The following is a 23,849-nucleotide window of genomic DNA, read 5'->3' on the forward strand; positions in this document are numbered from 1 at the left end:
CTTATACTTTTCTAAAAATATATGGTATATAATATATTTATTTTAATCTTAAATTCTAAACCTAAAATATTGAATCCTCTAAAATATCAAACTTAAATTTTAAATTCTAAACCATAAAAGTAATTTGAGTTATAAATGAATTGGACTTGGACTAATAAGATTGTATTCGTGTTCATTTATTTATTTTCGAAAGTGTTTGTGTTTGTTTATTTTTTTTTAACGTGTTTGTATTCGTTTGTTTATTTTTGAAAGTGTTCAATTCGTTTAGCATTCACGAATATATTTTTTCAATGTTTGTCAACATGTTCACTTATATATTTGTCAGCATGTTCGTTAGGAGTTCGCAAACATGTTCGTCAAGAGTTTGCAAACATATTTGTTTATATGTTCAAAAAATAATGAAATTATGCCATTAGTCCTTAAGCTCATTAGGTTTCACATTTAAACTTTAAAGTTCACCATGTGTTCAATTTAATCCCCACATTTACCAATATTTAAAATGTAAAAAAAAAAAGAACCAAGTAAATGAGCTTCTAAGCAAGTCTTTAAACTAAGTTTCAAATGAGTTTGTTCGTGAACATAAATGAACCGAACATACTTTTATTCATGTTTATTCGTTTATTAAATGAATATAAAAAAATTATTCAAACTGGTATATTTAACTTAAATAAATGAATATAAACAAATGTTATACGAATAATTGATATATAATTTATCGGACGTGATGTTCATTTTATACATCTAGCCTTGGGGCGCTACTTGTTCCGAGCAATTCTGGTGCATGAATCAATTGTAAACTTTGACTAGTTGAATTGGAGTGCATGAATCAGTTGCAAACTTGTCATGTCCTAATTCTAGTATTTGAAACATAAACTACATGTGAATGAAACCATTGATTTAATTTTGTTTCTTTGTTCATTTTCACAGCGCATGCCCAGCCAGCACATTTTTTACTATTAATACGCAGCGTTCAATGAAGGGGGCAAGGCCTTAGCCCACAATCACATACAAAGAAGAATGTGCACCATATCCAAGCTTTTCTTTTTAGTTTGGTCATCCATCGTTACTCGAGTTGAGTCCATTTCCTTGTGCAGGTGGAGGCTATCTGGGATATCGCCGCAACGCAATGGCCAGCAGAGACACCGTGAAAAGGGCGGAGCAGCTGGTAGAGACATCAATGAAAGGGAACGATGCCTCCCATGATGCCTTGCACGTGTGGAGGGTCAGAGACCTTGCCCTTTCCCTCGCACGAGAGGAAGGCCTCTCCTCCAACCCCGACTCCATGGAAATCGTAAATCATTACATAAATCTCCCTCTTCTTGTGTGTGGGTACTTCAAGAATCAGTTCAAGTCTTCAACTTTAGGTCTCTTTTTATATAAATTGATCCTTTACTTCCGGCTTGCCAGGGCTACCGAAACTGAACGATTGATTGGGGGATTTTTGTTCTCTCTTTTTTGTCACTATTGTAATTGTTTGATCTTCTACTTAGAAAGTTTTTATGTTTAACTTTTTATAGTACTATTAACTATTAAGTCTTCCCTTCAAACCTTCTCTTTTGCCTTTGGTTTTGCATGTCAGGTGGAGCTAGCTGCACTTCTTCACGATATAGGTCCTCTTCTATCTCTATTTCCTAAAACCGTTTTTGATTCCAAATTTGGTAGTCACTTATAAATGTTGGTTTTGTTTTGGCTCTGCTGCAGGTGATTACAAATACTTGAGGTTTGTATTTCTAGTTTTTGTTGAAATATCTGGCTTTTGTCAAAAGAGATGATTTTGTGTTTCCCAAACCTACCCTAGAGAGTTTTCCATTTCATTTTTTGCTCTGAATGTGTGACTTCCTGCATTGGCATAAAGGGATCCATCTGAGGAGAAGCTTGTTGAGAATTTTCTTGAGGAAGAGGGCATAGCTGAGAGCAAAAAGATAAAGATATTAAGCATCATAGAGGGATTGGGTGAGTTTGAGTATTATTTTGTAGGCCAATATTGTCCCATTTCTGCTTTCATGCATATTGATATAATCCTAGTATCTTGGTCACTAAAGCATCTTATTCTTCGGTGATATTCGATGATCGAATATCAAGTAGGCTTCCTCATGTGACTCGTCATGAGTGTTCTAATTACCCTTTTCTATGTACTCCTTGATTTATATTTAAATACAAGTACGACACACTTCTGGGTTTTTTTCAGGTTTTAAAGACGAACTTGCAGGAGGAGGAAACCAGGAATTTCCACCTGAATTCGGGGTTGTACAAGATGCTGATCGTCTTGATGCAATCGGTGCCATAGGTATATGTTTCACCTTAATTTTCGGTTTCTTTGTTAGCTTCCGAAGGAAATTCTTCCATCCATGATCCCTTACCGATGTTATAAACTCAAACTTGAGATAGTTACATGGCGCATTCTTGGCTCACTTGAGAAATCAACTTGCATTTCTTTTGCCTTGATATATGACGCAGCATGCTTTACTTACTAATATGCTTGCTTTGAATTACATAAAGATATCCATACCTTTTTATGCACTTTGCTCAACATGCAAAAAATACCTAGATGTCTTGATCTGAACTGAAGTTCTTTGATTTAGGAATTGCTCGCTGCTTTACTTTCGGTGGGAACAGAAACAGAGTACTCCACGATCCTACCATCCTGCCACGATCTGACTTATCCAAGGAACAATACATGAAGAAAGAGGAGCAGACTACCGTGAATCATTTCCACGAGAAGCTTCTTAAGTTGAAGGATTTGATGAAAACTAAGGTACTCCTATGTGCAATTCAATTCCATATAGCTGTAACCATAATTGGGGTGCATGATTTTACTTTATGTATTCCAAATATGTGTATATCACAAGTATTATTAGTGTCTATTGCGCTATTGAGTTTGGTAACCGTGGAAATTTCAGGCAGGGCAAAGAAGGGCCGAGAAAAGGCATAAGTTCATGGAGGAATTCCTAAAAGAGTTTTACGAGGAGTGGGATGGGAAGGCCTGAATGACTTTGATTGTGTGAGTTCCTACATTGGCATGATGTATCATAATAAACAGGTCGGTGGCTCAGTTACTTCCCGTGAACTATTTCTTTATTTTCTACGTTTAAATCATGTCGAATTGTGATCTATACCTGGATTAAGATTGTGTTAATCGTGATCTATGCCTGCATTAAGATTGAAGCTGGTTTGGTGAATCATTGAATTAGTTTATTTCAACAGTGTTCATATAATGTTGACATGTATATATATATAGGCAACATGCATCTCAAGTCTCGAGACATAGCATATAAATACTTACATTGATCATTAGTTTTTCGAATAAATAAGCAATTCAACAACAATAATAAATAAATCTATTATTGTACCACCCTAAACTAAAGGCAACTCAACAAGATACAATTTTTTTATAGGGTTCAATACCATCAATATAAAAGAAGAAAATGAGGAAACATATTCATTAATAGAAGGCATATTCAAGGTATTGAAGCACATATCTTCACTTTAGGTAACTTAAAAGCTCTGTTTCAAGGCGCTTGATGAGGTTCACCTTCAGGCCATGCTTCATATACATGGTCAAGGAAAGCTTTGGTGCAATAGGATGATCTTCCACCACCTTCACATGGTAACGGCATATGGTCGAGGCGGCGGTGAACTTCATCTGATAATAAGCAAAATCTTTGCCTAAACAGAGGCGAGGACCGCCGTTGAAGGCGGTGAACTTGTAAGCCGACTCGCTCATATACCTGCCGTCTCTTAGCCATCTCTCTGGTTTATATTCCCTGCAGTCTTTTCCCCATATCGCTTCCATTCTTCCCATTGCGTAGATTGCATAGACCACATTCGATCCTTTCTTTAGCAGTGTTCCATCTGGAAATACGTCGTCTTCAACAGCCTGAAATGTACGTAAAAATGAAGTGTTTGGTGAACAAATTTCTAATTTCATTTTTGCCCCCAAGGACAAGAAACCAACAACAATCGATCATGTACACTAGTTAAGCTTAATTAAATAACAAATAAACAAAGATGATAATTGAAAAAATATTGAAATAAAATGTAAATTACCTCCTTGTGATCTACAGGTACCGAAGGATACAACCTAAGAGCCTCTGATAATGCAGCTTGTAAATAATCCATCTTCTTTATCTCCTCTGGTTTGAATATCAACGATATTTTCAGTTCATCGCCATTTTTCATCTCTTCCCTTTCATTAATGATTCTGCATATCTCTTCAAGAATTTTTTCTTCCGCCCTTGGGTTCTTTCCCAGCAACCAGAAAAACCAGCTCAATGCCACTGAAGAGGTGTCTCTTCCGGCAAGTATAAAGTTCACACAAATATCTCGTAGGAACTTGTCTGAAAATGGCTTCCCTTGCTCATCTTTCGACCTCATAAATACGGTTAACAAATCTGATCTTTGCTTCTGTGTGTTGGTTTGTAAGGACAGTTCTTTTTTCCTTGTTTCGATAACCTTTTCGGCGAATTCGTCGACTCTGTTGATCGATATTTTCAGCTTCTTTTCCGTTCCCAGGTCAAGGTACCTCATGGTTTTCCATACCCATTTCGGCATAATGAAACGGAGCAGGGTCGCCTCGGTAGCGTCCTCGAAGGCTTTGGCGAATGTTATATCTGGCAATCCGGGGCTCAAGCACCCAGGGTCGACCCCAAAGGCTATCATGCAAACATTATCGAATGTTAATCTCAATAGGACATCTTGAAGATCAATGGAGATTGATTTGTTCATCGCATTTTCTAAGACAGGCAAGAGCCGAGCGTGAACGAGCTCCAGCAATGACTCAGTCGTCAATTGCCGGAACAAAGCCGAGTGGAACTCGATGCTCGCCGTCTTTCTCTGCCGTTTCCAGGTTTCATTGTCGGCACTGAATATCCCACCGCCGAGGAGATCACACATGTTGTCACGAAAAAAGGGTCCTTTGGGGTAAACAGAGAACTTGGTCTTGAGAAGATGCTCGAGGTTCCTAGGATCGGCGGTCACCACGCAATTAAGGCTGCTAAACCATGGACCTCTAAACATGAAAGTTCCGTTCTGCCGGCAAAGCACGTCGGTAATCCACTCGTAAAGGTTGGACTGGAGACCAGCCACCAACGACGGCAGCATGCCTAGAAATGGCCACACAGGGACACCATAATGCCGTTTCTGCCTCAAGGAATGTATAGCAATGAAGACAAGAAAAGCAAGGATAATCTCCAAAATCTGAAGGTCCTGTAAGAAAAACAGCCGCCGGGAAACAATGTTTCCGACGAGATTACCACCGTGGCCGGAGGAAGTTAGATTGCTACTAGGGTTGATCATCATGTATTTTGGATGATAGGAAAAATGAAACAAGGACTAGTATCTAATTTTGCAAGGGAATTAGTGTGTTATAAGGCATGTGTTTCTTGACGTGCATGTTTTGGTCCAATTGGTTTGATTTGGTGAGCTAAATGTTTGTCTTTATAAGTGCGCTTTGCCTTTGCGGGCGGGTAGCCGGGCATGAACTATGAGATGTTTAATAAAAGGGTAAACTACTTATTCGGTCATTATTTCAGTTTTGTTTTCGTCGTCTAATTATTTTCTTAAGATCATATTTAATATTATATTTGGTTCTATTTTGTTCACCGTCATTAAAAAATTAATAGTTATATTGACTTATTATCATTAAAAAAATCACCACGTTATCTGTTCTACTTATTTTTTAATGATATGTGACCAAAGTAAAACATAAAGATAACATTAGATGTGATTCAAAAAAAGTTAGATGACAAAAACAAAATCGCATGAATAGATGTATATAGAGAGTGGGATGGGCTCTTGTCCATCCCAAAGTTTTTCGTCTAATATCACTTTAGGTCCTTATCAGTTTAAATTTCAGTAAAATAAGACTTTTGGCTCCTCTAATTTGTTAGATTAAATTAGTAATAAATTCTTATTATTTTGACTTAGATACCTTATCATTCACAATATTTAATTCTAACTCTATCTTCGTAGGTACTAAATAATTAATTTACCCTTAATAAAATTGTGGGCTGTCCCTCCTGGAATATTTCCCTCGTTTGTGGGAATATTTGGCAATGACTAATGAGTTGGGTGTGAAAGGAAGTTCCTAAAAATAGAGTTCCAGTTTTGGTGTACAAGAAGAGGGTGCTGTCCGATAACCTTAGTTGAACAACCTTCACATGTTTTTCTTTTTGGGTTAATTCCCCAATATATCCTCGTACTACTTTTAATGGTCTTAAATCTCAAATTATTTCAATATAATTCTCAAATTAAGGATCTGTTTATTAAAATATTTAAAGAATCCAGTTAATTGAAAATTAATATTTTTTACATTTGATGCTTTAAACATGTTTAATAACCTAAATAATCAGAAAAAATTACTTAAATGGTTTGAAAATTTAAAAATAACTTAAAATTCAACACATTTACTGTAATTTGGAACACACACCCTATAAATATAGTCATTTGAATTCAAAATCTTAAAAAAAAATTTCTTTTTTATTACTCAACGTTTGATAGGTTTGTTTTCTTTATTTATAAGTTGATTATAGTCTATAGATATAGAATAAATGATTTATGTGGCACTGATAATCTGGTATGCTTACTTGGCAAAGTATTAATCATGCCACTTGGTAACAACCCGAGCATAGTTTGATTACTTAGCTCAGCTAATTTGGTTGAATATGAGAATTGTTGATTCGGGTAAGCTCCTTCACCAACTTCAATTCATTAATTCATTCCATTTTTGGAGATAATGTTTTTATACCAAAACTCCACTCTCTAACGTCACTCTTCTCTTTTTCTTTCACCAATAAATTATAGGGTAAACTATGTGAATAGTCCCCTATGTTTTCAATCTAACCAACTTTGGTCACTAATTTAAAAATTAAGGGGAAATGGTCCCTAACATTATCAATCCATTCGATTTTAGTCCCTAATATTATCGATCCATTTGAATTTAGTCTCTCGACCGTTAACTCCCGTTCAATTTTAATCCCTCAAACATGTTAGAGACTTAAACAAAAGGGATTAACAAAAATTAATAGCATAGAGACTTAAACCAGACAGACTAATAATGTGAAGGACCATTTATCTTTAATTTTAAATTGGTGATCAAAGTTGAACAGACCCTAAACAAAAGGGATTATTTACATAGTTTACCCTAAATTATAGAATAAACTACACATTTAGCACTCAAAGTATCACTTTTGTTTCACAAAATATATTTTATATATATTTGATATATATTGTATCAGTATCAAAAAAATGATAATTTAAGTATTAAACGAATAATTTACCATAAATTATATGATTAATATTTTTTTTAATAAATTTTAAATATAGTCTTAATCATATCTAGAGGTAAGGGGAATGAGGGAACTCTAGAGAAAAGAATGAAGATTTTCCTAGTGAGTCTAAATCTCATAACCTAAGGAATATGAGGAAATAAGAATAAACAACTTAACCAATCGACTAAATGTGCTTACTCATTATATGATTAATATTAAATTATTGTTAATTTTTTCCCTAAAAATAATAAAATAATTCAAGGGCCTAGGAGTGAAAATTATGGTGAATAAAATTTGTTTGCCTAGAGATGGATGATCCGTTAACTTAATCTTTACCTTTATAAGAAGACTTTTATTTTGGTAGGTTTAACCAATTTTTAAGGTCATTTTTTTAATGTTTTTTTTCTTGGGTTTCAAACGATTACCAATTCTTATAGGTAAAAAGACCCTTGAGGTCCCTCTAAATTTCAATAATGAACAAATTGTACTCTCTTAAATAAACGATGAAATTGAGTCCCTATCAATTTTGAAAGTACGTAATAGAAGACAATAGACGATGATATTTACTTTATCCATTTTATTGGTGTATTTTAAATTTAGCCCTCTATATTTATACACTCTTTCATTTGATTCTAAAAAAATTAATAAATTAAACACTCAAATTTACATATTCTATCTATTTTGTTCAAATTATGAAATATTATATGAAAATGAAAATGAATATAGATATTTAAAATTTTAGTATATATATATATATTAAACTTCAAAAAGTTTTGAAAGATATTTACTTTTTATTTTAATACAATGTCATTTAATTCAAACTCCAATGTAAAATCAATTTCATAATTGACAATTAAATCTATTTTCATTACATAGTTTTTATAAATGTTGTTATTCTTATTCAAACTCCAACCTAAAATTTTAGCACAATATTATCTAACTCAAATTCTAACTTAAATGTTTTTTAACGTAGACTTTTCTTATTTCTTTTTTTGATTTTTTTATATTTTTAAAATATATATACATATTTTTTTATATAATTTTTAATAACCAAAATCAAATTGATAAAATATGTAAATATTAAGAATTAAATTTATTACTTTTTTAAATCAAGACCAAATGAACCAATGCATAAAATATTGATGACTAAATATATAATAATACTAATCAAAAGTAGATGAAAAAGCGAACATCGTCTTCTATTGTTCCCAGTTGCTTGGTTTCGAATTTGGCAGAAACTAAATTACTTCATTTATTTTGAGAGGGTTCAATTTGCTTATTATCAAAATTAAGAAGGACCTCGACGATACTTTTACCGATTCTTTTACATTTTGTGCCAAATTATTACGCCGTGATGATGTATGTCGTAGGTAGGTACACAAGCAATGCACACGTTAGGTGGACGTGCATAGGTGAATAAAAGATGGGATTCTTTATTCTCAATACAAGTAAGTGATTAGTACAACTCTTACAATACGATCAGATTGGTACACATGGATAGGCGCAACCTTTTTATATCATATATGCGAATTTTAAAAATTATATTATAAATTTAAAAAGTGTTAAATTATGAAATTTTAGAGGTACCAAATTTGATTATCAATTGAAAATATAGAAAAATATATCTAAAGTAAAAGATTTGAAACTTTTAAGAGGTGCAATTGTATCCCTACCCTTCCTAAATTCATTATGTACCCGTAACTATATTATTTTAGCCAAATTCATTTCAAAGTTCAATCCTCCCTTGCCCTACGTTACTAACTAACGAAATCATTTACCAATTCGTTGCAAAGTAGTCTGGAGTAATTACAAGATAATATATGTTCATAATCTTTCTTAACCTTTAATAACACACACATACCTTACAAATGTAACTGTTCAAACCTAGCATCTCAAGAAAGAACGAAATTTTCTTTAACCACCGATGTCAAATGATGAATTCTCGATATTTAAAATATATTTAATTCTTACTAATTTTTCAATTTAAATTGGTTACTAATCCTTTAATAAATGGAATGGAGTTAGGCTGAAGCACATGGGACTTTGTTTGCCCATTAAAAAACTTGGTTTGATTTCATTAAAAGAAAAGAAAAGAAAAACTCTGAAACAAAAAGGCAAATGAAGCGTAAGTGAAGGAAATGTAAGAAATGATCTATACCTAATAGTGATTGGCAAAACAATTTCGTAAAGGAAGGAACACGTGACCATTTCCATTTCATTTAAAACACAATTCACATTTGAACATTTGGACTTCCTGTTTATTTTAAAAATAATGTAATTTTATAATAAAGCACATATAAATACATTCTAATTATTTTTAAAAATCCATTAATTTATTAAATGCTTTTCAATATTAACTAGAGTATGACGCTCACTATATTTTCTTGATAAATTTTAAATCTAATTTTAATCTTACTCATAATGGAAATGCTAGCAGAAGGAAAGAAAGTGTTCCTAATTAATCTATAATCCATAACCTAAAGAAATATAAGAGAATAAATATGAGCAACTTGACCAACCGACAAAATATAATTACTCATGACACTCACTACATTTAGATTAAAGTATGATACAAATAAATATAAAAAATTAACATATGACGTAACATAAAATCAAAAATAATATTAATTTGGCACTAACTATTATGTTTGAAGTTCATGGCTAGCCTTTCAATAATGTTGTTTTCTGATTTGAATTTAGGTTATTCCTTTATAGTCTAAAATATCTTATCATTGTACATACCATTTAATAATAATAATAACTTATTAATATGTAAATTTCATATAACTTTATAACATTCAACAAATAAAAGTATCATGGATATAAAAACATGTTTAATGGAATGAGTAATATAACACCATAAGTATCATATAAAATTATTGAAATGATTAACTATTTTTATTTAAAACAATATACTTCACTTTTAAAATAATTAAACAATGTATGGAAAACATAACCTTTTATAAAAGTGGAACTCTTGTTTAGAAACCCAATACATAAATACATAAATAAAATATTACAACTTGACCCAGCTATAAACTATAACTTCTATATGCCTATTAAATCGTCATCACTACACTCTAGTATTCCCACTGAGACTCCTTTGATAATATCATTGTCCCATCGCGCTTCACAAAACCTATAACCTGTGAACTAAAACACATTTCGAATGTTGAACTAACAAGCTCAGTGTCACACAATAACTCTATTATACTACATGCATTCATAACATAAATATACCAGAAAGTATAGTTAGAGAATCAATAATGTACATTCAATGCATATTCACAATCACGATATAACAATCAAGGATAAGGTTTGGGTCACGAAGCTCAAACACCAATCCACGACACACAAACAAGCATCATTGTATAGTCCATGGTTACACGTGCATTAAGGGACTCACACCCCTCTAGTCTATAATAGGTACTTTGGATGAGACTCGTGCCACTCGTATTAGGAATGTATATCCAATGCCCCTCATAGCTAAGTACCTCAAATGAGACCTAGATCACATATGCTTTAAGAACATACACCCTACTAGCTTACTCTTATAGAGTATACAGATGAGTCTAGGTCATAAGAACGTTAGATTAACATTCGTTGGTATACTTTCAGTGTCTCGACACAACTCTTAAGATATCCGAATAATCCATCAAACACATTCATAGACGATCATCATACATAAGTAACTCAGGTATTTTTATCGTTTTCCTGTATAAATCTTATGAAATTTTTGCTCAAAATATTTTTATGCATACCGCACATATTATCAATCATCACATTACCAATCAAACTCTCATTTTAAAGTTAAATGTTCAGTCACACACCATTACTTATTCACATTACTGCTCAAATGCCATTAATTGTAAAGTTTGTTTATCAATCACATATCATCAAGTTCCTATTATTTTCTTCTCACTATTAATTTTTCACTTTTTAGCTTATTAATTGTCCCCACTTGCTATTAGACTTATCACTCTTGAGTTGTATTCAATATCTTAAAGTTCACAAATCAATCATCACTAATGATATTGATACATGTACTTAGGTATCGATACTCTCTTTGAGCATCAATACAAAAATATCCTCGAAATCCACTTATAACCCTCAATATTAATAGCATGCCTTGAGTATCGATACCAACTTTTAGGGTATCGATACTCCCCGTGAGTATTAGTACTAAATTAAGTCTCGAAGTTGTCTAAAATTGTCTCGATTTTGATACTAAACTTTCAATATCGAAGTTGCCTAAAATTGACTAAAATATAGGCAAACATTAGGGTCTTATTGTCTTAAAATAAAATGTTGGTGGTCAAAATACTCCAAAAAAAGGAGTTAAAATGATTATTTAATCAAACATAAGGGTATTTGTTGACGTTATATCTTTTGTTGTTTGGGTTATTAAATTTGGGCTCATTTTCTGATTAATTTCTCAAACAAATATAGGTAGCCTTGTAATTCAAACCCAATCCCTTACTAGTAGAGCTGAAGCCTGAAAAGCCATGGAATGGGAATCTAAATTAAACCCTATTATCCATTAAACCCCAATTACTCTGAATCCAATCCAAACCAAACCAAATGGTCCCAAAACCGGTAAAAAGGGACTCCCCCTTCTCCACTTTCCTCTTCCATCGCATCTCTAATAGTAAAACAGCGTATACCCAAACTGAGCAAATTTTGTCGGCAGCTGCTTCCTCAATGGCTTCTTTTCTCAACAAATTCCAAGACGTAAGTATCCTTTATCTCTCCACCGTTGTTTCATTTAGGAACTCAAGTAACATAAACATCGAATTTATGTCAGTTCATTTGTGAAACTGGATAATAATGAATCAGATTTGGAGTTTAGCCGAGTTCATTTTATGAATAGAATAAATGTTTGTTTCCTATTGATATTCCAGGCTGTGAGAACTTTTGCAAAAAGCCCCCAGCTTTTCTAGGGACCCAAGGAGACTCCAATTTGAAGCTGACATCAATCGCCTTTTTATGTATACAAGGTTGGTTTATCTTCAATACCCATACCCTTTTTTCCCTCATTCGTTATCATTGTTTTTGGTTCAGTAGTTTGATTGCTTGAAATTGTTGCTTGTGCATTGTTCAGTTACAATAGTTTGGGGAAGAATGCGGATGAGGCTGATGCAGATCAGATCATTGACATGGCAATTAAAGCCTCTTTTGATGACCAACAGAAGCAAGTGCAAGAAAATATTCATAATCAAATTAAAAGGTTTTGCACTGCCATGGATGAAATTCTTATCAATATCAATGAGCCACAAGAATCGCAATCGAAAGCTACTCCTTCCCGAAGCGGTCTTAGTTTGGCTGTTGGAAAGAATTCCCCAACTATTAACCATCCCGGTGAGTATATTTCTAGTTTATGTTTTTCACGGTATCGTCAAGGATTGCGCTTTATATATCATCTATGGGATGTTTGGCATCTCTAAATTTTTATTCCCAAAGCTTTTTTGCAAGGAAATTGAGCATTTCACTGTCAGCACTCAGTATAGTAGTTTGTTTTGCCCTACATTGTATTGCATTGCAACTATAATGTGATGATTTTGGTTTTGGAACTTAAAATGATAATAATTTTTAGATCTTCACTGTGTTGCTATGCTTTTTTTTTAACTAGGCGAGCTTCACTGAGGTATGATATAGGAGCTGATGCTCATATTCGAACCAATTTTTTTCCTCTCTGTTACTAATGGTTAAGGGTTTTTTGCTTGTTTTCAAAATTGTGATAGGTGCAAAATAAATGTTGAACATCAATCTTCTCATAACTATTATGAAAAGATAATTGCTAGTGTATATGTTAATAAGAAATAATAATAAAAAGGTTTAATGGAAGCTTTTTATCGCTTCTAAATTTGTCGTAGATCTGTACAAAAAATGAATAGCAGCAAGTATTCCTAATATGAACCTTTAGATACGTTGTTTGACTTTGATCATATACATGCTCGGCTCTAGTTTCTATTTTGTACCAGTAATAGCCGAGGTAAATGGCATAGGGCACTTGAATCTTTTGATCTGTTATTGAACTTTGATCTATATGCCTTTGCTCTCTAGTTCCCAGTTCGTACTAATAATAGTAGATATTAAAGGAAGGCTCTCTCACGGATATGGCCTTTGCAGTTCTAACTATTGAAAAATTATCAGTGCAGCTGTTCCTAAGACACGGCCATTAAAACATGCTGAACTCTAGCAGAGGTTGAAGGATTCTATTGGCTACACTCTTGATGTCAAACCATCTCAGATACCCCACAGTGAAGCTGGACAAGGACTATTTCTGAATGGTGAAGCTAATGTTGGTGCTGTAATTGCCATATACCCTGGTGTTATATATTCCCCAGCTTATTACAGATACATTCCCGGATAATCAAATAATCAATCAAGTGTTTTTTTTAGAGAGGATAGCAAAATTTCATTAGGAAAATTAATATTGTTTACTCGATTCGGTTTGAAAAAATTAACTCAGAAAATTTTTAAATTTGAATTGAGTTATAAAATAGAACTCGAATAACTTGAATAGTAATTCAAATAAGTTGGAATTTTAAATAATTAATGAATTAATTTCAAGTTTGAGTCGAGTGCCTCAATTTAGAATGATATATGTATATCACTTGTGAAGAAACATATATGTATTGTATATTATTATAGAAAATCGTTTAATTTAAAATCAAATAATACTATAATATTATAAATATTTACAATCAAATTTAAGCATAAACTCCAACAACTCGACTAAAAAAATTCAAATAAAATTTGAGTTATAAAATATGACTCGTCAACTATAATAATTTAAAATTTTTTGACTCAACTCGGTCAAACACTCACCCTTAGGGAAAGCAAATAATTAAATTGGTTTGGTTGCAGTTTTATTCGGTTAGAGCACCCGACCTAAGGGTCGGGCATTAAACATGCAGCTTACTACAACTATAATTAAGGATAATTAAAAGGTAAGATCGAATCAAATTTAAACTGTAACAATTATCTTTAAAAATATAAAAGTCAATCATATTATTAATCTTGGATAGATTATTTTTACCTTAAATTTGAATATGGTGTAACCTTATAGTTTAAAAAATTCAATTTGATCCATATTCAAAGTTTTTTAAGAAGTAATACAATAAGATTAAATCAAAACCTATCAGATTTGTCTAAGATGTCCATCCTCTAATCATAATACTTTGAAAATATGAATCAGGAGATTACATTAAACACTAGTTTTTGGAATAGTAAGCAGTGCGGACATATCATTTGAGTTTGAAACCAAAGCAAGTGACCAAAACACACAAAAAGAAAACTGGGGATGGCCATCCATTTAGACATTTTCCATAACTCTCCAAGATTTCCGTCTTAAGCAACAAATATTTGGTTAGAACTTACACACTTCACCCCCTCAAAACAGGAAAAAGAAAATCAAAGTAGGATTATTCCTTAAAAATCTTTGACTGATCATTACTTATGATTCGTGTATGCCGTTGCAATATCCACAACTCTCCCTCTATATAGATTAACACCACGCGGCAACGACAAAATGTGTTCGTATTTCCTGCAGACGAAACTAGCAACAATGGCTTCCGTTAACTCAGCTGTTTCTTTGAGTTTGCTTTTACTTTTGCTTAGTGTAAGCCAGGCTTTAGCTAGAGTAAGTGTGGGCAATGGAGGATTTTGGCATGACGGTGATGAGCCGAGGGTGAGTGCCGATGTTTCGGGTCGACAAGAAGCCGACCGAGTTGTCGAGCTTCCGGGTCAGCCTCCGGTGGGTTTCAAGCATTATGCTGGGTATGTTACAGTGAATGAGAAACATAGAACAGCACTGTTCTATTGGTTTTTCGAAGCTACGACCAAACCCGAAAGTCATCCTCTTCTACTATGGCTCAATGGAGGTAATACTAAACTCCAAAATCCCATGAAATTTCTTTTTCTTTTTGTCTTTTATTAATGGTTAGATTATGCATTCGGTCCCTCTATAATATCAAAATCACGATTTAGTCCCTTTAATTTGACGTAATTTGATGATTAGTGAGAAAAATATACTATCAGAAGGGACAGGTTGATTTTTTTTCTTTCTTTTTTACATTTATGATTGAACACCTCTCCTTTTCAAGTCTCTACGGACTCGGCCATGCCTAGCCCATAACTTTCCTTCACTTACACCATGACTATATGATAATATGTGAAATATCTCTCATTTTTGGTTATCTTCACATTAGTAAAAATTGTCATCTTTTGCTATTTTTCTATAAACAAAATCTCATCATTCATGCGTATGACATCATATTATTTTTATTAGAAATATGTTTTCAAAGTTATGTGGATATAAATTTTGGTACGTAGTTACCTGTAAAGCATAAAATTAGCAGTATATAATAAATTATGATTAAAAAGTTGTCTAAAGACATGTGTTAAGATTAATCAAGTTACTATTTATAGTAATGCATTTACATTAAATGTGTAAGGTTGTATAAATAAACTCCTTTGATCTTTCCACAGTCGGTTCATTTTTACCGAGGCTTAAGTTAATTAAAATTGCAGGTCCTGGATGTTCATCAATTGGTTATGGAGAAGCAGAAGAACTGGGGCCTTTCTTCCCTAAGAAAGATCAACAAACGCTGAAGCTCAACCCTCATAGCTGGAACAAAGGTATGTATGTGTGTGTTTGTGTGTGTTATTTCTTTCATTGACTGAGTAATTTGAGTGTTGTTTCATGTTATTTGATGGGGTTTGGTACTAATTTATGTTCTTTTTTTGCTTTGTTTTCTCATCCAGCTGCCAACTTACTGTTTGTTGAATCTCCGGTTGGTGTTGGGTTTTCTTATACTAACACCAGCAGAGATATCGATGAACTTGGTGATGAAATTACAGGTAAAAAAGAACCCCTTTTAATGCAACAAAATTTCTAAACAGAAATCTCATTTTCTGATTATTCCCTGTTTTTTTAATGATGTAGCCAAGGATTCCTATGTGTTTCTCGTCAACTGGTTCAGAAGATTCCCTCAGTTCAAGTCCCATGATTTCTACATTTCTGGAGAAAGTTATGCTGGTATGAATGACAATGTTTCTCCTCTTTTTCCAGTTTTGATTTTTTGATTCTTCAGTTTCCATGTTAATGCGGTTTTTAATGAAATTTTCAGGGCACTATGTTCCACAGCTAGCCGAGCTCATTTTCGACATCAACGAGCATGTTCCCAAGTCAGATTACATTAATCTCAAGGGATTTATGGTAAGAGTTTAATTGCAGTAACATTCTTTTCTGTCATTATCTCGGATGCGTATTGGATAAGGGTACGTATCAATGCAGATTGGGAATGCGTTGCTGGACGATGAAACGGATCAAAATGGTATGATAGAGTATGCATGGGATCATGCAGTGATCTCCGATCGAGTTTACCGCAATATCAAAACCAAATGCGACTTCCGCAGGAAAATGGCATCTGTAGGTTGCAACAGAGCCCTCAATGCTTATTTTGATGTATACAAAATCATCGACATGTACAGCTTGTACTCTCCTAGTTGTGTTAGCAACTCCAGCAGTAGTAGTAGCAGACAACGCCGTGTGATTCAAGGCATCGCTCCTCAGATACTGTCCAAATTTGTAAGTTCGAAAGATTCAAATCGAATCCCGATTAACAATTTCTTCTAATATGTCCCCCGATTCATACCGAATGAGGTTCCTACAGGATGGATGGCATAGGAGATCAGCAGGATACGACCCTTGTGCACCATTCTACACAGAGAGTTACTTCAACCGACCTGATGTTCAAAAAGCACTTCATGCCAATGTTACCAATATGTCCTATCCATGGACTCATTGCAGGTATTATCAAATTAACTTTAATTTGACAACCATAGGACAAATACATAAAATTTTAGGGTTATTTTTTGTGTGTACAGTGATGCAATCTCAATTTGGAGGGATTCACCAGCATCTATGCTTCCTACAATTAGAAAGCTTATAGCTGGAGGCATTCACATATGGGTTTACAGGTAAACTTTTTACCAACAATACTGTAAATTTTTTTTCTTTGGTTTATCATTTTTCTTCTTTCCATGTTTGCAGTGGAGATACTGATGGGAGGATTCCTGTTACTGCAACTAGATTAACCCTCAAAAAGCTTGGATTAAAGATAAATGAAGACTGGACACCATGGTACACCAACAACAAACAGGTTAGCTTTCATCGTTTTTAAGTACCCTTGAGAGCTGCTAACCTCGAAGTAACTGCATAAATGAATCGGATTAAATTTGGGTTTTCGATTGCATTCTTTTAAATGTCACAGGTCGGTGGGTGGACGATTGAGTATGATGGGCTAATGTTTGTTACCATTAGAGGAGCTGGTCATGAAGTTCCAAGTTTTAAACCAAGGCAGGCACTTCAGCTAGTTAAACACTTCCTGACCAACAAGAAACTGTCATCGAAACCATTTTAGGCCGTTATTGAATGCATTTCTGTTGGTTGTTTTCGAGCCAGATGGATTAGAAGAAACTTTTTTAATCAGCTTTTTTGTAGTTAACAAACAATATTAGCTGCGGCATCAGTCAAGATCTACTTGGCAAATGGCATGAAACTTGTACAGCATTGTTTCATCCATGACATAATTTGAAATCACATCGTAGAATGAATAATGCTATGATCAAATGCATGATAAAAGTGACTAATTGCATAACATATGTGTGTGTATATATAGTCCACCGTAATGTTCGATTCCTTTTCATTAAACCTGTGGTTTGATTCTATTCCAAACAAAAAAGTGATACTAAAAGACGTGCCAAAACAGCAAAGTACATAACTAGTATCTGACCTTTTTGCACCACCGTAACCTGGTGGCGTCTTTGCATTGTCATTGCATTTGTTCGAAAGTGGAATACCGCAAAGGCCAGGATTGCCTAAATAACAGTCATTTGAAAATGTTTCGAATTGGTGATTCAATGATATCATGCCTGATAGATTGTTGAATGATACGCAAAAACCGCGAGAAATGTAAGACCAGTTAACTCAGGTGGTATTGCACCGAAGAGATTGTTGTGTGAAATATCTAGGCTCTGTAGATCTGTCAAGTTTTCCAAGAATGAAGGTATTTGACATGTGAGAAGGTTGCTCGACATGTTAAGGAAATGAATCATCTTCAGACGGGTCATTTGGTTTGGAATTCGACCTGTTAGTTTATTCGAAGAGACATCTATTCCCCTAAGATATGGAGGCAACCGATAATAAGTCAGAACACCTTAATTTGTTGAAGATTTCAATACTATTCAAGTAGTCAGTCTCAAGAAGGAAACCGTGAGAATTATCCATCCAAGTCCAAGAAGTAACGTTATCAACACAGTCAGGAATCTCACCAGAAAGACTGTTTCTAGAAAGATCTAAAACATGCAAATGCCTCATTTGGCAAAGTTACCGTGGTATTTGCCCTATAGAGCGGTTCCCTCCGAGGACTAGAGACTTTAACTTGGGGAGGACGGGCAAGTACGATGAAAGCTCGCCTGAATTCTGAATGTCAACAAAGTTCCAACTCCATGCTCTTCGACAGTTCCTGAAAACTGGTTTCTGTCGAGATAAAGCCAATCTTATTTCAGGAAAGCTTGAGTTTTGGGAAACAAATCTCCTGTCAAATGGTTCCCGGATAGCCTCAGATATAGTAGAGAACTCATATTACTTACCATGGTATGGGGAATTTCTCCTTGGAACTGATTGTCTGATAAGTCCAGCATCTGAAGTTGGTCTCCTAAGAATGGAGGGAGGCTGCCATTGAAGCTATCATTGGAAAGATCTAAATGGCGCAGATGTGGAAGATTGAAGTCAATATCTCTGGGTAACGTCCCATGCAAGAAATTGTTAGAAATATCAAGAACAGTAAGCCTTGAGCTAACGTTTTGAAATCTCCAGGGGAAAGGACCAGTCAAGTTATTGCCTCCAAGCCATAATTCTGAAGTGATACAGTGGAGCAGCCAAGTAGATTTTTCAGCATTCAGTTCTCTGTTGCAAATTGTTATGGGGATCCAACCTTTGAAGGTACTCCAGTTCTCTGAATGCTGCGGAGTTTTGTCATCAAATCATTAGAAACTATTTGATGACTTGAACAGATTATTCAGCTATCATTTTAAAATCATCATAAATAGAACTGCAGGAAAAAAGAAAACCAACACACAAAGTAGAGATCTAAATGGAGGTTTTAGAAGAATGTTTATCATGAAGTGAAAGGAAACCTCTTATATGATTCCCGGCGGTTCAAGTTCATTCAACTCCTCGAACAAACAAGGTAACGTTTGGGTACCAAGGTTGAAACTCGCCATCGCTTAGATCCCTCCAGTAGTGAAAGAAGATGCATATTATGGATATGAGTACGAGTAGGACCGCATTCGATTCCCTCCCACTCGCAACATTCTTCTTCGTACCAGTTTGAGAAAGCAGGCTCCTGGAGACTGGTCATGGAATCTTTGATTTGTAGAAGAGTAGCTCTTTCAACTTCTAAGCAGCCTTGGCAATCACAATAAAGAAGCAAAACTAAAAACCATCGGTAGAAACTGGTAATCTCCATCACAAGCTTCTCTCTTTTTAATTCATCAATGAATATTGAGTCATCTTTATTGAAATATGATAAATTTGCTCTGAAGCTGAATGATTTATGTGGTCAAACGAGAAAAGGAAATATGATAAATTCCTTGTGGTGTTTTCGAGTTTTTCCACAAAATCAACAGGAAAAATAGAAATACTTCCCAGTAGTAAGGAACGGACTGCTGAATCTAACGAAATATTGAAAAGTTTTTAATATTTGGTATTAAAATTAAAAATTACTATAAATTATATATTTTAGATGTTGTATTATAAATTGAACATATATATATATATATATATTTAAATTTATTTATATTTTAGGGTAAAATACATAAATTGTCTCATGACTATAGGGTGTTTTTTTATTGAATCCATCGACTATTAAAGTTACAAAACGATCCCGCATTGCTTTTTGAGTCCCCTAACTATTAAAAGTTACAAAATTGTCAATCGACTATTCATATATTTCAAACTCGTATTTTTATGTTAAAATATTAACAGCAGTCTGAGCTGGACGTTAACATGTTGATTAATATGATAAAATCTGATCCAAAAATCTCAAACTATCCTATCCCAGTCAACAGGTTAACGTTCAACTCAGAATACGACAATTTTTTAACAAAAAAAGATGAGTTTAGAACATAATTTCATATCATCTAAATCTTAATATAATTTGTTAAGTTCGCACATTCTAACATATATTTTTGCGCCCATCTATATTAACATAATAACTCACAATGTTTATATAATAAACTATAATATTAATGTGGTTGTCTACATTGAATTATAATGTGATAGATAGATTTAATTGACTCTTTTTAAAAAAAATTAAAGGTTTAATTGAATTTTTTAAAAAAGTTTAAAGTTTATTTATTTTTTTAAGAAAATAAAAATTATTTAAAATAAAATATTAATAAGTAGTAAAACTAAAATTACTATTAAAACTTAAAAAATCTCAAATTATAAAATAATTAATTATAAATTGTTAAAAGTATGTTTAGAAAAATAATTTTTTTAAAATTTAAAAACTTTCATCGAAAAATCTTTGATTATCTCTCGTCAATTTTAATCGACTATTATTTTTCGAACATAATTTTAATTTTTTAATATAAATTTGAGGTGAATACAAGGTAGTATATGTTCAAAAACTCTCAATTTTTTCTACAATAAACGCTCATACTCCTTCATATGTGGTACTCGAACCGGAAACTTAAGAGATAATAATAAATCTCTTAACTACTAAGATCATTTGGTTCGTACAACATAAATATCTAATTGTGATGGTAATGAGATGAGTTTTTAGTTAACTCGAATATAATTGATACTATAACAATAAAATCCAGTTTTGGCTCTGTCGTAATCGTCTTTCGGTTGGGCCCCGGAATTGGGTTTCGACTTGAAAAATATGGATTGAGAGTCGCCACCGATCATTTATTTAAAATAAATGGGTTGATCGGATACCATATTTCTTACCTGATCTGCGTCTTTCCAAAGATGTGTCGGGTTCGGGAGTCGGTTACGGTCAAGGAAGGATTATCACCCTTGAACCGCCCTTTCGGTACTACGTAATTTCCAGTTGTCTTTTATTAAGAAAATTGTAAGTTAAATTAAAAGGTAAAATTTGATCCGAATTACTTACCCTTAATGAGTTTACGGAAATACCCTTAAAAATTAAAATAAGATGTTAAAAGAAAATAATAATAATAAAAGAAAGTAACAAAACTAAAGAGTAAACCAAGGAAATAAATGAAACCAATAATAATAAACATAAAATAATTGGATGAAATAAATATAAAAAAAATAAAATTGAATAAAATAAAATAAATAAAGAAAAAAATATATATACAAAAAAGAATAAAAAATGTAAAGTGTTAAAAAAAAGAAAAATAATAATAAGAGCAAAGAAACTAAAAACATAATGAAAATAAATAAATAGTATAAATAAAATAATAAAATAAAAAATATATATAAAAATATAAAAATATATGTATAATATAATAAAATATTAAATAGTAACAATAATAATAAATAAATGAAAAATAAATATACATATAATATTAACTAAAAAAATAGTAATCATAGAAATATAAAATAAAATGAAGTAAGAATATATATATATATAACATTAGGAAAATATAGTAAAAAAACATAGTAAATAAGTAAACATAGATAAAAAAATAATAATATAATATATATATAATAATAATAATAGGAAAATAATATAATATAACTCAAAGAAAAATGAAAAAAATTATAATAAATAAATAAAATATAATTTTATATATATATATATATATAATAAGGGTTAAATTAAAATAAAAAATGAATTAGGGGTCAAAATTAAAAGTCAATCGAAGAAAAAAACGACAAAACACGCGGATCCACACGACCCGTTTATAAAAATCCGAATAGTTTTTCAAACACACAAGCCTCGGGGACTAGATCTACAAAAATAGATCTCGAAAACGCCCCTGTTCATCGGCCAAAAACACTTCTCTCAGTTTTCTTTCGAATCAAAACACAGCAAGAGTAAGGAAAAATAACATGTGAATGTATGAACTTTACCTTTCAAAATATAAATACTTCGAAAAATGGCTACGAGTTGCTTGTAATTTTTTGCTTGGTATTTCGTATATCATCTTGTGTTACAATAGTGAGTTACAATGACTATTTATAATGCTTGTGGATCCTATCTTTAGGAGTTTAAATAATAGTAAAACTCTATCCTATTTTTAGGAGTTTGAATCCTAGCAAAATTCTATCATATTTTTAGGAGTTTGAATCCTAGTAGGACGAAAATGTGTGTTGACAGGCTCAATCAAAATTTTAAAATATTTTTAATTGTTTCAAACTTTTAATTAAAAATTCAAATGTGGCTTAATCTAATTTAATATGATTTTTAATTTTCAATATACTTTTTATCAAATAAAAAAATAATCAAATAAAATATTAATTTATTCAATTTAATAGCATAACATAAATTTTAATTTTAGTATTTAGTATGTCAATTTTTTACATATTTTTATTATAATTTAATCAATAATGTATAAAAATATATTTTTTATAAAAAAAATTAATGATAGTAAAATTAGTGTTATAAATAGGAGTGTAAATGAATCAAACTTTAACAAATAAAGATGTGTTCATATTTTTTTTAAATGTGTTCATGTCTCGTGTTCGTTTAAATTATTAATATTGATTTGTGCTCGTTTATTTATTTTTTAAAGTATTTATGTTTATTTGTTTTTCGTTCACGAATATGTTTGTTTAACTATTGCAAACATGTTTATTTAACGTTCGCGAAAATATTTGTTTAACATTTGTTTAATGTCGGGCAACCAAAACTCTTTTTATTCTTTTATTTGTAAGCCAAAGAATAATTGAGAAATTATGTCATTAGTTTTTAAATTATTTAGGTTTCACAATTTGACCTCTAAAGTTCATTAGTTCTTATCTTCACCAATATTTAAAATGTATAAATAAAAGAAAATGAGAATAAATGATTAGTGTTTAAATTATACATTATTTTATGATTAATTATTCATTGATTAGATAATTTTAGTTGCTGACTTGGGCATTTTCATTCATTTTCGATGCAAGACATTGAATTCTATAAATTATGCTAAGAATAACGAAATCGTGCACTTTTTTATTTTTCTGGATTAATCGCTGGATTAGTGAGCACGACATGGGACATGACACCCCGATATGGTATCTAGTCAGTACTGACATGGCGATGACATGACGATGAGGCAGGTGACATGACACTCAATCAACAGCTTCTAGAAGGTCCAGTTAGCAGCTTTTAAAAGATAGATTGACACATAGAGCATTTCAAACAATTTAAAATTCAAGTTTTTAGATTTATCTTTTTATTTTAGGATTAAATTTAAATAATTATTTTTTATTTTTTAACATATTTTTAGGGTTTTTAGAAAGCTATAAATACCCCTTGGGATAAGTCTAATAGAATCATCTTTTTTTTTTTAGTTTAATAAACATTATTTTCTTTTCTTTTCGTTTTC

The 23,849-nt window shown here is 32.3% G+C and overlaps 5 protein-coding genes across 7 annotated transcripts; 3 read left to right on the forward strand and 2 right to left on the reverse strand.

Moving 5' to 3' along the window:
• Positions 1-1,038: 1,038 nt before the first annotated feature.
• On the forward strand, positions 1,039-3,179 carry LOC120134651 (uncharacterized protein YpgQ). Of its 2 annotated transcripts, none has more exons than XM_039151089.1 (7): positions 1,039-1,291; positions 1,580-1,610; positions 1,702-1,720; positions 1,856-1,953; positions 2,189-2,287; positions 2,583-2,794; positions 2,851-3,179. In XM_039151089.1, the coding sequence occupies exons 1-7, from the start codon at positions 1,127-1,129 to the stop codon at positions 2,950-2,952; spliced, it is 726 nt and encodes a 241-aa protein (XP_039007020.1). In that variant the 5' UTR covers positions 1,039-1,126; the 3' UTR covers positions 2,953-3,179. The 2 variants fall into 2 exon arrangements, with proteins under 2 accessions (XP_039007020.1, XP_039007022.1); XM_039151091.1 differs by having other exon boundaries at positions 1,042-1,291; positions 2,583-2,755; positions 2,901-3,179.
• Positions 3,180-3,417: 238 nt separating this feature from the next.
• LOC120134650 (cytochrome P450 86B1-like) lies at positions 3,418-5,422 on the reverse strand. The gene is made up of 2 exons (XM_039151088.1): positions 4,048-5,422; positions 3,418-3,877 (listed from the first exon to the last, which is right to left on the reverse strand). Exons 1-2 carry the CDS (start codon positions 5,296-5,298, stop codon positions 3,482-3,484), a joined length of 1,647 nt encoding a protein of 548 aa, XP_039007019.1. The 5' UTR covers positions 5,299-5,422; the 3' UTR covers positions 3,418-3,481.
• Positions 5,423-11,859: 6,437 nt separating this feature from the next.
• On the forward strand, positions 11,860-13,676 carry LOC120134034. 2 transcript variants are annotated; one of them, XM_039150512.1, is made up of 4 exons: positions 11,860-11,999; positions 12,170-12,265; positions 12,370-12,626; positions 13,422-13,676. In XM_039150512.1, the coding sequence occupies exons 2-4, from the start codon at positions 12,255-12,257 to the stop codon at positions 13,448-13,450; spliced, it is 297 nt and encodes a 98-aa protein (XP_039006443.1). In that variant the 5' UTR covers positions 11,860-11,999; positions 12,170-12,254; the 3' UTR covers positions 13,451-13,676. The 2 variants fall into 2 exon arrangements, with proteins under 2 accessions (XP_039006443.1, XP_039006442.1); XM_039150511.1 differs by having other exon boundaries at positions 11,880-11,999; positions 13,427-13,676.
• A 1,127-nt stretch (positions 13,677-14,803) lies between these two features.
• On the forward strand, positions 14,804-17,844 carry LOC120134032 (serine carboxypeptidase-like 34). The gene is made up of 10 exons (XM_039150510.1): positions 14,804-15,154; positions 15,804-15,911; positions 16,038-16,133; positions 16,219-16,311; positions 16,403-16,491; positions 16,570-16,863; positions 16,949-17,085; positions 17,163-17,255; positions 17,329-17,437; positions 17,549-17,844. The coding sequence occupies exons 1-10, from the start codon at positions 14,839-14,841 to the stop codon at positions 17,696-17,698; spliced, it is 1,485 nt and encodes a 494-aa protein (XP_039006441.1). The 5' UTR covers positions 14,804-14,838; the 3' UTR covers positions 17,699-17,844.
• A 992-nt stretch (positions 17,845-18,836) lies between these two features.
• LOC120133818 (receptor-like protein 9a) lies at positions 18,837-19,807 on the reverse strand. The gene is made up of 2 exons (XM_039150335.1): positions 19,544-19,807; positions 18,837-19,301 (listed from the first exon to the last, which is right to left on the reverse strand). Exons 1-2 carry the CDS (start codon positions 19,805-19,807, stop codon positions 18,837-18,839), a joined length of 729 nt encoding a protein of 242 aa, XP_039006266.1.
• Positions 19,808-23,849: the final 4,042 nt, after the last annotated feature.

This window comes from Hibiscus syriacus, unplaced genomic scaffold, assembly GCF_006381635.1.
Source record: "Hibiscus syriacus cultivar Baekdansim isolate YM2019G1 unplaced genomic scaffold, ASM638163v2 tig00110597_pilon, whole genome shotgun sequence".
NCBI lineage: Eukaryota > Viridiplantae > Streptophyta > Magnoliopsida > Malvales > Malvaceae > Hibiscus > Hibiscus syriacus.